The 16,543-nt window shown below is 37.0% G+C and overlaps 1 protein-coding gene across 1 annotated transcript in view; it reads right to left on the bottom strand.

Annotated features, from left to right (window-relative positions):
• The window catches only part of bmpr2 (bone morphogenetic protein receptor type 2), a 108,758-nt gene that overhangs the window by 61,844 nt on the left and 30,371 nt on the right, over positions 1–16,543 (bottom strand). The window contains exon 2 of the mRNA XM_008114966.3: positions 1,522–1,695. Coding sequence (XP_008113173.1) covers positions 1,522–1,695 — 174 coding nt within the window. The remainder of the gene's footprint in view (positions 1–1,521; positions 1,696–16,543) is intronic.

Here is a 16,543-nt window from a genome sequence, read left to right as displayed (position 1 = left end):
TTTTTCCTTTGGCATGTCTTTGCAAACCAACTATTTATGGGCAAAGATATTTCATTATGTGCTGTATTGCCTCTATTTGTTTTTTAATGGGCATAGTTTAAAATTACTTTTAATTCTATATTATTATTATTATTATTATCATCATCATCATCATCATCATCATCCTCCTCCTCCTCCTCCTCCTCTTACCCCACTTTTCCTTGTGGATTGAGACAGGGAACAACAACAAATAATACACATCACATAATATTAGTTAAAATACATATAAAACTGAATATGTATTTTAATCTATCAATAAATATTTTTAAAACCATAATTTAAAAATAATCTGGATAGGCCTGGCAAAAAGAAACTAGCTTTGACGGCTGATTTAAACTCATATAGTGTCTCTGAATGACAAATCTCTTCTTGGAGGCCGTTACACAGTCTGGGGGCATCCGTATAAAATTTCATCTAGATAACGGTAAATCTACTTTTGACTGACTGAAGTAAATGTCTCCCAGAAGACCTGAGTGTACATGGTGAATTATATAAGAGAAGGCAATCCTGCACTTAGCCTGGCTTTAAAGGTAAAAATCAACATTTTGTAATTTGCCTGGAAACTAATTGGTAGCCAGTGGAGTGATTTGAATATGGGTGTAATGTTGTCACTCTTAGATGTAACAGTAATCAGCCTGGCTACCATGCTTTAAACTGAAGTTTCCAAACTGGGTACAGATGTAGCCTAATGTACACCACATAGCAGAGGTTCAACCTTGAGGTTATCAGTGCATTCACTGCTATCTTTGGGTCCTCCAATTCTAGAAAGGGTGCCACAAGCATAACAGCCAAGCCTGATAATAAATACCCCTGACTGTCACATCTATCTTGACTGCCATCAGGAAGGATGTATCCAAGTTCACCCCCAAGTTATGAACACACAGTCTTTCAGGGAGAGTGTAACTTTATTCAGGATTTGGTTATCATTCCTCCAAGCTCAAGTTAGGATGCTTAACCGTAAGCACCTTTGTCTTGTCTGGATTCATTTTCAGTTTGTTTTTCCTTACCCAGCATATCATCTCCTCCAAGCACTCATTCAGAGTAGACGCAGTGTTCTTAGACAATGCTATTATTGTTTTTAGTATAGTCTGTAGCAACATAACAAAATAAATGGCTATCCTGCAGAGAGGATTCTTAGAACTGTAGTTCTAAAAAAGAAGCATTCCCAAGCTCTTTTTATTTAAAAAAATCCACCAGAGACTTAAACCTACCATTTTGGGCTGAGATTTGCTTCATCTTTCATACCAATCTTTCCAGTTTGTCTAGATTTGGAGCTATCAAAATGTTTCCAAATGACAAATGAGTGTATTATCTCAACATCTTTTTATATATAATCAACATCAGTGTATGTTTCACTATAAAAAACAAAAAAGTGATCAGGACTTTAAAAAAATTATTTATCTATTAAGTTAAGGGAAATGACAAAATCAAAATTAAGATCACAACAGTTTGAAAAAATAGCGTCATTGCTGTGAAAAATACCTTGTTTCACAAGATGTATTTCTCCTTCTCGCGTTTTCTCCCAAAGACCATAGCAGGTGCTGCCTTTCATGCACAAGATTGTACCATTCTCCTGAGAAATTCGATTTTCACTAATCCCATGGTCATTTTGGTAAACATCCCGAAAAGCACATGTTGTCTCTTCGCTTTGGGCAGCTAAACCAGAAAACAAAAACAAGCAAGTTCAATTTTTTGTGTCAATGTTTAATTCTAGAGAGTTGACAAAAGTGGGAGAATGTTATTTTTTTAGTTTGTTCATCTTGGAAAGTGAAATCAAACTTCCTGTTACAAGTTTATACAAGATATAAACACAATGGATTTGTTCCTTTTCTCCCAGCAGCATGCATGCAATCATCAAAAACTAGACTTAGGCAAAAATCTTATTTGCAGAGGCATTAGCAACGGAATTGATAATGAGTAGTATGGCCCAGAAAAGCTCTTAAAAGCTGCTGGCAGCAATATTGCCACCACATGTGAATATATGTTCCCATTTACTGGCAACCTCTCCAACGTTTTTTCAAACAGCTCTTATCCATATTATGTATCTCTATCAGGGTCAAGTGCCATTTCCATATCACCTTGTAGTAATTTTCTTTTATTCTGATTGATAAGTTCTTAAAGTGTCTTGCTCTCCATAATCTACATTATGAGACTCAAAGTGGTTTACAGTAAAACCAAATGAAATACTATTTAAAACCTAACTCTACGTGGGGCTGCCCTTGAAGACGGTCTGGAAATTGCAGTTGGTACAATGGTCGGCAGCCAGGTTACTAACTGGAGCTGCTTACAGGGAGACGTCAACCCCCCTGTTCAAGCAGCTCCACTGGCTGCCGATTACATTCCAGGCCCAATTTAAGGTGCAGGTTATTACCTATAAAGCTCTAAACGGTTGGGGACCTGCCTATCTTCGTGACCGCGTCGTCCCCTATGAACCCACCCGATCGCTGAGATCTTCCGGGGAGGCCCTTCTCTCACTTCCACCCTCCTTACTACTGCATTTGGTGGGGACGAGAGAGAGGGCCTTCTCGGCCGTGGCTCCCCGACTCTGGAACTCCCTCCCCAGGGAGATTAGGTTGGCTCCCTCTCTACCTTCCTTCAGGAAACAACTGAAGACTTGGATGTTTCGGCAGGCCTTTGGAGATACAGTCATGAATTAATCCGCCCCAGAGGGTTTTTAATAATCTATCCCGTTTTTATTACGATTTTACCATTTATGTGTTTTAAATGCAATTTTTTATACTGTATTTTTGTTTTAATTGATATATTGTATTACTGTTTTATCTTTTTATAGTGTGATTTGTATTATGTTGCCTATGTTTTGTTCTATGTTGTTTGGGCCTCTGCCCCATGTAAGCCGCCCCGAGTCCCCACGGGGAGATGGTGGCGGGGTATAAATAAAGTTTTATTATTATTATTAATATACAAACATTAAAAAGAATTAAATATTAATGGTATTAAAAAGTCAACAGTTAAAATCCTTAAAAACTTATCAGATGATCTTTACATTCTTCTGCTGTATTTACTATACTAACAGAAACACATTATAGTATTTTAAAACCTATTTTACTTTAAAATTACTTCATGTACTGTTTTATAAACTTAATCTCCAAGACCAATAACCTACTCACAAAACTGATACCTCAAAAATTCAAGTACTGTATAATTTTTCCAGAATCATATTACGCCATTAAAAAGCATCAACCAGCTCATTACATTTCAGCCTTTTACGATATTTTAAGATGGCAATTTACTACCATTTTAATCCTTTGAAACAAAATGGGCCTACTTCCTGCTTTCCCTCCTGTCAGTTTTTCTGAAATGTACCATCTTCTCATTTCTAGAAGAAAAAAAATCCTTCCTTAATTTTTGTGACCAGAACTGAATACAACCCAGATTCTTACCCCAGCTGAACACAGCACCACCCTTATTTCCTGAATCTTAGAAACAATGCTTCCGTTAATACAATTTAAAATAGTTCTGATTTCTCAAGTCACAAAGCCACGTTCTTGTTTTGTGCTCAGTTTCTTATCTATTAAAGCATAGCATCACTCAGACTTACCTCCCTTTTATTGTTGTTGATGTGAGCCTTTTCCCACACCCAGTATCAAACATTTACTTTTGCCTTTTCTTGTTACCATCATGTTATGTATGTTTCATGTGTACATTTAAAAATTATTGACCCCAAATACCATGGGTTAATGCTGGAAAAAGAAAATGAAGATGATGGCTCTATGAGTTCTGTGCAATTTGAATGTGGTCTGAAAAAAAGGGGGGAGTGAGGAAAGTAACTCACTCCTGTTAGGTACCCACCATGGAGCCAGTAACAAGAGACAGAGGCAAGAAGCCCGTCTTGACATTGCTGGCCTTAGAAACATAGTTTTCAACCCATTATCCCATTCCTAGTTCAGATCAGAGAAAGAAAGGTAACTCTTTGTCCTGTCTCATCCTTTTTTTGGCACAAGCAGTGTTGTGGAGCAACATCGGGGAACCCAAAGAATGCACTGCAGCTGCCATTTTGGGCACTTGAGGTGAACATGACCAAAAGCTGCCATTTTTAATAGAGGCTGACTATTCTGTATAAGCCTTGAGAGATTTGGCTGGGGTTTTTTTGCAGGGAGGCTTATACAGCATTCTTCAGGCTTCCATACAATGCTGTGGAATGCAGCTTGAACTAAAAAAGAAAGTGAGGAAGAAGAGAGGACTGCCTTTCTTTCTCCTTTTTGGGGAAGGGAGGCACAATAGGATCAATTTAAAAGAAAATCACCTGATTTCACTTTTGTTGATTTATAAAACATTTTATGAAGGAGGATGTATATGTGCTTTTTAAATAAAGCTACTATGATTGATAATGCAAGGTAAATGCAACATTCAATGTTTAAATGTTTTGCTCTGATATCTTCTCAGATAGAGAAATTATGAGCGAAAAAGCTCATAACTCCATGTGTTGTTCTCAACCTTCTTCTAAACAGAGACAATATATACCAGAATATCAAAGCATGTAGTCCACCAAGACCACACTCCAATGAAGTCATTTTCTCCTGGGCAATGGGTGCTTACCGACAGTTCAACAATTACTGGAGGTTTCAGGATGATGGAAATTAACACAAAGATATCATAAACCTAGCCCACTTTCAAATACTAATACTGTACACACAAATATAATGTCCATATAATACACAATCTATTTAGGGAAATGGTAGGGAAAAATCTTAACATTTCCACAACACAATACCTTGTCTGCTAACAATCTTTAGAACGTTAAAGCATGTCCAGTTTCTGACCCATTACATCACACATGGCAGCCTATTGTGAACCTATTATACTTCTTTTCAATGCCTGGGTAAAACTATAAAAAGTGACAGTCACAATACTTGGTTTGTGTTGTGTATTTGAACTGATAGAGCTCAAGTTGTATTATAAACAGTAACCATTACACAAAATTGTGTTACTTTTGCAGGTAATAATAATAAAGGAATGTTCATTTCACAAATAATGTAAGGGTAGATAACAAAGCAGTACATTCTGCTCTATAATGTATAATATTTATTTGTGAGGGAGGAGGCAGAATTCTACTTGAGGCCCAGTTTGTGACACCCCCTCCCACACACACACACCATTTTATGTATTATTTTTCACTTGACATTTTGCTAGAAAAGAAAAGAATCCAGACTATTGTTTGGATCGGCCCCCTCTCTCCTGGTGTTCAGGAAAAAACTTAAAACCTGGCTGTGCAAGCAGGTGTTTGACAAATGACAGAATTACAGTATAACACCTATTGTAATACAGACATAAATGAAGCTGCTAAATGATAACTATGGGATTGATGCAATGTTTAATACGTTTTATGATTATTATATGTACAATGTCTTTAACTGGTTTTAATTCATATTTATATGTATATTGATTTTAGTTAATTGTACTATGTATTGTTTGTGTATGTATATGATGGCACTGAATTTTGTCAATTATAAGCCACTCTGAGTCTCCCTTGAGATGGGCTAGAGTGGGATAGAAATATAGTAAATAAATAAATCATTACACAACTATTACTTTTGAAAAATAATTTTCTATGTTCATAAAATGGTATACTATTTATTGTTTTTACAGATTACAAATTCAAAAGGTAGAAAAATCCAATCAATTGCATCCTCTGAGATCAGGATAATAATTACTTTTACTTACAGTCTGTATCTTATGTAGATCATATCACACATTTGCCCTTTTAAGGAAAGGAGATATGGTTACTGACTATGGCCCCTTCCACACAGCTGAATAAAATCCCACATTTTCTGCTTTGAACTGGAATATATGGCAGTGTGGACTCCGATAACTCAGTTCAAAGCAGATATTGTGGGATTTTCTGCCTTGATATTCTGGGTTATATGGCTGTGTGGAAGGGCCCTATATCAATTAGCAATAGCAGAATCTCTGCTTTTACAGAACAAAAGGAAGTTATACTAAAAGTATGGGAAATTACAACAGTTTGGGTACTATGACATTGTAAATCACATAATTTTCCATTCTATGCTGGTAATTTTTTTAACTGAAAAGCAGATTACTATATTTACTTTCATGGTGAATTAAAATTTCAACATTCCTTTTTATTATTTTACAGGAAAATAATATGCTGGGTACTGTTCTATTATCCAGGTGGAGGACACTAGATGGAAAAGGATAGTCCATTTTATTGGGGGGGGGGGGGGGAGAGTTGAAGGATTAAAACTATTTCCCCATTTTTTGCTGGTTATTCTCCCTCCCCTATTCCCATTTCATAAACAAGAGTTGTTTCCATGATGGTGTCATGAGTGAGGGGAATAACAGAAAAACGGGAAAATAGTTTTACTCCTTCAAAAAACCCTCCCTCCTTCCCCTTATGCTGTAGAGTTTCATTTTGAGTTCTCTGTTCCAGGAAAGCAACATCTATTTATCAGACTACTAGTATATATTTGTAAGTGTGTCTCCAGATAGGAATTGTAGATGTGAAGTAAAATATAAATGTTAAATTCTAATTTTCACATGGGTAAATCTCTATCAAATCTTAATTTAATACATGGAAAGACTCCACCAACAGAGTAATATGTGATTGATCTACTATATTTCAGCTGCAGGAAATAAGGAGAGCATTTTAGGCATTAATTGCTGGTGCTCTGAAAAATGAGAAGATCCTTCTTCCATGCATCTAGTTATGTTTCAATACACATTTTAAATCAAATGCATAAACCAGAACTTGGGAGTGTCTCAGATGAAAATATTGATGTATTTTATATGGCTCACTACTGGCTCAATCAGCAGATGGTGACAGCAGTTGGGAATTCAACATGTGGAAAACCACATGTGTCCTGCTCTTGATAGAAGACAACCTATTTCCACAAAGCAACCAAACTACCAAAACTGTTTCAGAGATATATTTGTGCTTCTTGAAATCCCCCAGTAATGAAAGGAAATATTTATCGTTTCCTCCTGCTGGTCTTTGAGACTCTGTCCTCCTCATTCTGATCTGAATGTTAAAGAGCCCTTCAGAATAACACAGTGTGATGGTGGCTGGTGGCAGCTCAAGGGGAACCAAAGAATTAGAATAAAGAATAAAATTGACCTCCTTGTCTACAGAACACCACACTTGGCTGAAGAACTTCTTCTGGGTTTGTTTTTAAAGAGTCATTGTAGCGACAAACTACTTTAATAAAGAAAAAAACTATGATTCCACTTTTTTCCTTTATGAATATACAACAAATGTTTTTTCTATCATTTTTCTTTGAAATGATAGGAAACACTAATTTTAATGGAATTGTCCAGTGGTTTCCCAGAAGTCTCTTTTGATCACACTATGAACGTATGCATGTATTTATTTTTACTTGAGAAACAGCAGTAGGAAGGTTTTGTGCTCAACTTGTTTTAAAACAAGCAACTCGTTTATTTTTCTGTTTGATAAAAAAGGAGAGCTCAATGTCCTACTTTTTAATTCACAAGAGCAAACTGGAACACAACATTCCCAACAACAAAGCTGCCAAGTCAGTGCCTCTGAGGCTGAAACTAATGATGTCGTCCATGAAAATCGCCTGCCTCAATCAAGGACTGCAGGTTCACTATTTCTGGTCATGAAATTGGTCAGTCTCTAAGGTAGCTCAACAGCTTTAAACTGTTTTATTAACATTGTACAGATACAACATTCTAAGCCAGTGCTCAAAATTGGACAAATCTGCACAACCTGAGCAGAGTTAATGGGGATAAGGTGGCCTCACCTGTCATCAAGTCAGCTTTGACATATGGTGGCCCCATAATAACAACAACAACAACAACAAATTTGATTTAGATGCGATCCCAAATACCTAAAAATATATGCCATAAAATTCACAAACACAAAATGAAATGAATAAACTAAGAAAGAAAGAAAGTCAGCCCAAGCTTAGTAAGATACAGTATGAGTTATAAGGTTGCATATTTGAGCCCATATTTTATTTGATTTCAAATAACTTTCCATTAAAATACAATAGCTTAAATAGCTTATACTAAATGCAGAAGAAAAAAGCAAGTACGAAAAGTAAATAAGTAAATAAGTAAGTATGGTAATTCACTTTTTAGCTCTTACTACAAATCCTTTTTATGTAAACAACTCCAGATTGATAAAAATGTGTATTTTCCTTGGGCAAGCTAACCTATTGAGAACTGTGTTATTGAAGGATTTCATGGCCAGAATTACAGGGTTGTTGTGAGCTTTCCGTGCTGTATGGCCATGTTCCAGAAGCATTCTCTCCTGACATTTCACCCACATCTATGGCAGGCATCCTTAGAAGTTATGAGGGATATTGAAAAACCTTCCTTGCTTAGTTTTTCCAATATACCTCACAACCTTTGAGGATGCCTGCCATAGATGTGGGCAAAAGGTCAGGAGAGAATGCTTCTGGAACATGGCCCAGAAAACTCACAACAACCCTATTGAGAACTGTTTAATATGCATTACGAAATAGGGGCCTGTGAGCTACGTGCTATCCCAGTACTTTCCCACTTGCCTTTTTAATCTTATCTCAAATCAGCTTGGACTGAAGACAGGCTAAAGGCTGAACTCACATAAAGTTCAAACAATTCAACGATTTTGCAAATCCATATTAGCCTCAAGCTATCTTCTTGCTACCTGAGGAAAACATTTTCATCATGAAAAAAGGAATAACATACTTCCTTGATAATGGCATAGCACTCCTTGATTATAACATATTTTTCTAGACTATTAGAAAATTTTGATCTTAGAATAGATATTTCTGGGACCGTTTGATGCTACACCATTGTTAATGCTAATCAATCATCTCTTTGGCTAGGAGACTTTTAAAGCTCTGTGTTAGTTCAAGTTATAAAACCTGTTTAAAAACTAATTTATTAATTCCTCATACATTAAGACACAGAAATGTTGTTTATCTTTTTTAAATTTACTTAAAACATTCCTTTTTTCCTCATAGGACCTCTGAATATACATATAATAAAACCAAATTAAACAGTTTAAAACCAGAAGAGCAACACATTAAATTTAAATAAAAAAATGGGAAGGCCGTACATATATGCATACATAAAAAATTTACAATCAGTAATATACTAATGGGGCTGAACAAAACTCCCATTCCACGTAGGAAAGTGTTAAAATGGAGTCAATGGTTTGCTGTCAGGGGCTCAATGGGTATGTTATTAGGGAATACATGTTCTGAACAAGGTCACATTCTACCCAAAATATCAAGTTTGCAGCTTGGCAATACTACTGGATCCAGCAATGATACTGTAACCCTATCTAATGATCATGGTACAGAATACTTTTCATCAGCTTCAGCTGATACACCAGCTGTACCTGCTAGCGAGAAATGTGGCTACTATCAGTTATGTTTTGATGACAAACTAGTTTATTATTTGCAAAAAAAAAATGCTACGTGTTATTGGTTTTTAAAAATGTAGTGGCAGGCTACTGTTTCAAAACTATGCTACAGTGTAATAAGAATCTGTGTCACACAGTACCTGCATAATATTTATCAGAACTGGAAGAAATTGAACCTCTTATCTTTGACCTGAATTGGAGTTCATGGGCTTTTTCTAGATTAGCTTCCCTTATCTGAACTGTACTTGCACTGTGAACACAGGAAATGCCACATCAGTGAACAAAAGCAAATTGGTGCTGTCACCAGACTACATTTCTCAACCATTTATTTTTTTGTAATTTCGGGACAGACTGAAATTTCTTCCACTGACATATTTTCCTGGAATGAACTATAAATATAAGTAATCTTTTTTGTTCTAATGAGGACAGGTAAGATTCTATTCCTTTTTAGATTCTATGCTGGGTTTAGGAGGACAGCAAGCTCTACCAACGAACCCCTACAAACCACCTCGGAGTCTAAGATTGTCCAGGGAGGTCCTCCTCTCGGTCCCACCTCCTTTGCAAGCACAGTTGGTGGGAACGAGAGATAGGGCCTTCTCGGTTGTGGAACTCCCTCCCAAGTGATATTAGGTGAGCCCCCTCCCTCCTGGCTTTCAGAAAGAAAGTCAAATCCTGGCTTTGGGAGCAGGCCTTTTGAGAAACAGTGTGTGCAATAAGTTTACCTGAAATCATTAAATTGACTCTGGATCAGCCTTAGACCTTGCTTTTTGGATGATGTGTCTTAACATTGGATTGTATTTAAACATGTTTTATGTATGTTTATATTAATTTTAATGTAACTTCTTCTGTTTATGCTGTAGGCACTATGTAGTGCCAGTTGTAAGTCGACTTGAGTCCCCCCAAGGGCTGAGAAAGGCGGGATATAAATATGGTAAATAAATAAATAAATACCATTGTCTTCACTCTTCCACCTGATAATATTGCTTCTCCAAGTTATGATTTTATTGACAGATCACTGAGTTCCTGGTCAACAAAGGCCAAAACACCTATCTAGATGGCAGAAACAGAAGTGTGAGCTTTGCAAACACAATTCCTCAGAGTTTAGTATAGCGATGGCAGCTTCATAAGTGTCATATACACCTCACTGGACATGGTCCATAGTGTAGGGAATGCTTTGTTCCCTACTGTACACTTGAGGTATGCAGAGGGCTGCAGAAATACAGAGCAACTCTTATTATCAAGAAACCTGGGAGCATCAAAGAAAAAGAGAATCAAGCAGTACCAAGCATCCTAGGCTATGGAATTATACCCCACTAACTTAAAAGGGTAAAGATCCACAAATTCAAACCAGGGACTGTACTCCTAGAGTTTATATTAAACAGGAGACAGTATATTAATTTCCAAGAGGGTTCACAATTTATGACGTTTGTGTTCCAGTGTAAGCAATATGATAACAATTAGCTTTTGCAGAGATAAAGGCATTCTGTTGCTTCTGTTTATTATGGAATGGCTAAGCCAGAAAAATTGTTCGGGTTTCAAATTTCAAGCTATTTGCTAGAAATCTGCCCTGGTGCATTAATGTCCATCTGCCTTGCTCCATCATGCCGTATGGGCCAGACCAGGAAAAAAAACCTCATTTCAAAGAATTACTTCCTCACTGGCTACAAAGCTCCCTAATTACAGATCGAAAGTAAATGATACAAAGCATGTGAAATGGTAAAAAATGTTCAATTCATTCATCTAATGTTATAAATCATTAAAAGAATTACATGTTTAAAATAAAACTGGAAAGAATAATGATACAAGTAGAGGCCGAGTATAGTCCCTCTTAGAAACTTCACAGAGCAACAAGTTGTATCTCATTAGAGCTATCTTTGTTACAGCAAATGACCAGAATGGCTACAGCAAATAACTATTGGTCGAGTCCTGGTTTCTGAGTACCTGTGGCTTGCAATCTGAGCTACCCACTGTTTTCAAACCATCTGGTACCTAGGATATATAGAATTTCCCTTCAGGAAAAAGGAAGTTGCTAAACACATACAGAGGACTGCTTCCTTAGCTGTCTTAAGACAGTGTAATTTGAAATTCTGTACCTGCTTCTTAGACTGCTTATCTTTATAGTACTCTAATGATTCATAATTTAATTTGAACAATGAGCTTATATTTAGAACACAAAGAAAAATTGATGAATGTCAACCATTCCATATTTTATATTAAAGAAAACAGTTATATTGAGAGTCTATTCACCTTTGCAATCATAATATTTAATGTTCTGCTAGCAAAAAGTCAGACACCATCCACATGAATTAGGATGAATACCTTCTGGGTCTCCTGATGTTGACCGATAGCCTAGCCCACAGAGAATATAACTAACCAGTCACAGAAGATGCATTTCAAATCATTTCTTTGTTGAACTTTTTATCAGATATTTTAATTGTTTTGCAACAAAACTGACCTAGATTTGATCCTAGTGTGAGTATAATAGAAATATTGTAATTAAACAGCCTAGCTCAGGCATGGGCAAACTTCGGCCCTCCAGGAGTTTTGGACTTCAACACTCACAATTCCTAAAATCCGGAAAAAACTAGATCAGTGGTTATCAACCTGAGGTTCCCACATGTTTTTGGCCTACAACTCCCAGAAATTCCAGCCAGTTTACCAGCTGTTAGGATTTCTGGGAGTTGAAGGCCAAAAAACATCTGGGGACCCCAGATTGAGAAACACTGAACTAGATGTTAAAAAAATAAAAATAGAAAGGTTGATTCATGTTTTTACACAGCCAAGACAATATCAATAAGTTATTTACTGGCAGAATAATTTTTTAAACAGTAAAGCATTGCTGAAAGAAAAATACAAAAAAGAAAAAAATCTTAAATTAAAAAGCCAATATTGGTTACTCAAAACAAAGAACGATACTTAATACTCAGGACAAACAATAGGTAAAAGACTACAGAAACTATCTGAATAACTAGTAAGTCAGAATTCAGAGCATGAAATTAATTAACAGGAAGTTTTTTTCAATATACAGTTAAACATTGAATTACATTCTTTCTCAACTGGCCAGACTGATGCTGTCCCAAATTTACTGGTTTTTATGGACAGCTGTATTCTTTTAATCTGGAGAGCTCTCTCAAAGAGGTGATTAACCAGGCAACACTTAAATCCTTTCATTAATCAGAGCTACAAAATTAAGTTTTAGACACTGACCCACAAACTGTCAAGTGAATACAAACTTCCCTATTTCTTGGACCACCCTGGAGTTGTATATGAGTTAATCGGCTAACTGAACCCCAACACAAAAAAAAATTTCTTACGTCAATTGGGTGACATCACTGCACCTGGATCTATACTAAGTGCCACATATGGATGTAACCTCAACTCCTACTTTTTCATTGTTTACAATGGCAGTTGTGCTTGAGTGTTCTTACTAAAACTTTTTATTGGGTATAATTTTAGAAACATGAGCTTTTTTTTCTTTCTATGCATAAATAATGTTATATGTGCAACTTATTAAGCCAATTGCATAATGAAGATGCTGTTCCTGCTGCATACAAACATACATGTCAGAAAACAGATGCCAAGTTATGTATTATCATAGACAGACTAACAGCAGGACTTTTTCTGGCTTTATATTCTCTAGTTCCAGCAGCTGCCCTAGAGAGTTAAAGTTTGATTGCATTGCTTAAATTAAGGTAAGATGGCAAGCTAAAGCTATGCCAGTTCAGTGAAGCTACAGTCACAGCAAATACTGTAGACAGTAGAAGAATTTCAGCCATGCAGCTTAATTTAAAGAGTGCTTTAAAGAAAGCTGCAGGGCAGATGATGATTCTGACTACTTTAGAACTAGAGCGTAACAGTTCATATAAAATGAGCTGAGAAAAGTAAGAATGAATGCATGAATGAAAGAATGATTGGATGGATGAATAAACACACTGACACACAAAAATAATCTTGACTCTGAAATATTAGATTCTACTACCTACTTAATTTTCAGGGGTTAAGTAGGTAGTAGAGTCTAATGTATTTCATAACTATTTTTATTTGCTTTACTCTTACAAAAATGATGAGTTACAGAATTAATCTGCACAAACTAAAATTTAAGTTTATCCACCAGGCTGTCCAACTGTGCCTAGGGATTGGTAGCTGACAAGAATTAAGTTCACTACCAGGAAACAGAGAGACCCCTTGTTCTGCTTCGGCTCTTTTACAGTGAACAGCATGAATCTATTAAGCAATCTGCTGCTATACAAAAACAAGCATTGTTTATCAACACTCAATTCTTGTAATGGCAGTTTATCTTGTTTCAATAACTTTCACTACCTGAATTGCAACTAAAAATTGAATAAGGATGTTATTCCTTATGTCTAAAAAATATTAATTAATAATTTGCTTAAATGCATAATTATATTCTACTATCTCTGCATTGCTTAATGCACTTAACTAATATAAATAAAATATAACTGCACAAAATACATTATTCCATGAACAGAAAAAGAAATGAATACATGATTATATTTTAAACTACGTAAACCGAGAATAAAACTACATTTCACTACTTGTGAATATACCAAATTTTATTTACTTTGTACTCTCCAGGCTTTTACAATGTACAAATATAAACCACTCAAATAAAAGATATATATTACAGTACTAACGTTCACAGAGGATAACAATTGTGGACACCCCTCCCCAATATGAGGGAACTTCCCACTGTTCCAACTATGCTAAAGAGATCAATACTCTTAAATATGTTTTCTTAAGAGCAATTCACAACTCCTTTCACCAGTAAGCCACTTCTTAAAGCTGAAGTCTGATAATTTGCAAAACAAATCAGCTATCATAAACAGATGCCACTCTTACAGCTGCCTAACACCACACTGCAGCCAATTATGCTTTTTCTTCTATCCACTGAAAGCTTAGGGAAAAGGCAGAAAAAAACAAAAAGGAGAGTCATGAAGTTGTATCTAAGGAACTAACAGTTCAAGCAATTCTGTGTCAGCTCAACTCACATTAAAATGAAACAATTTCATTACATTCACACTGGTTTGCTTCAGTATATACAGTATTTATTTATTACAATTTATTTTATTTATTTATTACAATACTTATATCCCGCCCTTCTCACTCATAGGGGACTCAGGGCAGCTTACAATAAAACACAATATAAAAATATTACAACAATTCAATCAATTAAAATTCAATACATTAAACACTGATAAAAATATACATATAAATATACAACTGGCTCATTTCGGGTCTGATAGCTGGTCTGTCATTGAGTTCTAGGATGGTAATAATTGTTGCTGCTGTTATTGGTTGAAGGCCTGGTCCCACAAGCAGAAAGATAGAAGGGAGGGAGCCTGCCTGACCTCATTTGGGAGGGCGCTCCATAGGCAGGGAGCCACTACTGAAAAGGCCCTGTCTCTCGCCCCCGCCAGTCGCACCTGTGAGGCTGGCGGGACTGCCAGCAGGGCCTCGCCCGAAGATCTTAAATTCCGAGGTGGGTCGTATCAGGAGACACGTTTGAACAAGTAAGCTGGACCGGAACCATATAAAGCTTTATAGGCTAATGCCAGCACCTTGAATTGTGCTTGATAGCTAATCAGCAGCCAGTGGAGCTGGCGTAACAGAGAAGTAGTACGCTCCCTGTACACCGCTCCGGTTATCAACATGGCTGCCTCCCGTTGGACTAACTGGAGCTTCCAAACAGTCTTCAAAGGCAGCCTGGACAGCCTCCTTAGTGACAGGTGGAAAGGAGTGACAGAGCTGGACATCATCTGCATAGAGATGACACCGTACCCCGAAACTCCTGATGATCTCTTCCAGCAGCTTCATGTAAATATTGAACCCTGCGGGACCCCACATGTCAACGGTTGTGGAGCCGAGCAGGTGTCCCCCAGTGACACCATCTGGGACCGACCCTCCAGGAATGAGTGGAACCAATGCAAAACAGTACCTCCAAGAACCATCCCCGCGAGGCATCCCAGAAGGATACTGTGGTCAACGGTATCGAAGGCCACTGTGAGATCCAGCAGAACCAGCAGGGACACACTCCCCCTGTCCAGTTCCCGGCAAAGATCATCGACTAAGGCTGTCTCGGTACCATGCCCCGGCCTAAACCAGACTGTGCCGGATCCAGAAAATCAGTCAACCAAGAATCCCTGGAGTTGCGAAGCAACCACATGTTCCAAGACCTTGCTCAAATAGGGAAGACTGGAAATAGGCCGAAAGTTTCCGAATTGAGTGGGATCCAGTGATGGCTTCTTCTACAGCGGCTTGATCACAGCCATTTTTAGGCTCACTGGAAACTTGCGCTTCCGAAGGAGGCATTCACCATCACCTTCATCTACTCGGCCTAACCCCCTCTGGCTTCTCTCACCAGCCAGGATGGGTAGGGGTCCAGGATGCTTGTGGTCGGTCTTGCCTCTCCAAGAATCTTGTCCACATCCTCAAGCAGTAGCGTCTCACTTATCCAACCTTTGCTCATACAATGTTCTGTATTATCCAACAGTCTTCCTTTTAGTAGCCAGTGTTTTTGTAGTCAATGTTTTCAATACATTGTTTTGCTGCTAAATTTGTAAATACAGCTATTGCTACATAACGTTGCCATGTATTGAACTGGTTTTTTCCCCATCGATTTGTTGTAAAACATGATGTTTTGGTGCTTAATTTGTAAAATCATAACATAATTTGATGTTTAATAGGCTTTTCCTTAATCCCTCCTTATTATCCAACATTTTCGCTTATACAATGTTTCTGCTGGCCTGTTTATGTTGGATAAGTGAGACTCTACTGTAATTTTATTCCTCAACTGGTCAAATTCAAACATATGCCAAAGAAAAGAGTTCTTACACTATAAATGCAATTGTTAAGGAGCACAATGCTGGCATTTTAAGCCCATTGTACACTGCCATATAATCCATATTATCAAAGAAGATAATCCATATTTATCTGCTTTAAACTGGATTACGATATATGAGTCTACACTGTCACATAATCCAGGTCAAAGCAGATGATCTGGATTTTATATGGTAGTGTAGAAGGGACCTTTTCTGCATTTTCCTCAAAAGCTTAATAGAAATATATATTCTTAGCTAGCTTTCACCTGTTTCAGACCGCCCTCTTCCCCCTTGTAAAGAACCAAAAATGTGT

This window comes from Anolis carolinensis, chromosome 1 (assembly GCF_035594765.1).
Source record: "Anolis carolinensis isolate JA03-04 chromosome 1, rAnoCar3.1.pri, whole genome shotgun sequence".
NCBI lineage: Eukaryota > Metazoa > Chordata > Lepidosauria > Squamata > Dactyloidae > Anolis > Anolis carolinensis.
The sequence above is the reverse complement of the archived record's forward strand: the minus strand, read 5'-3'. Positions and strand labels throughout refer to the sequence as shown.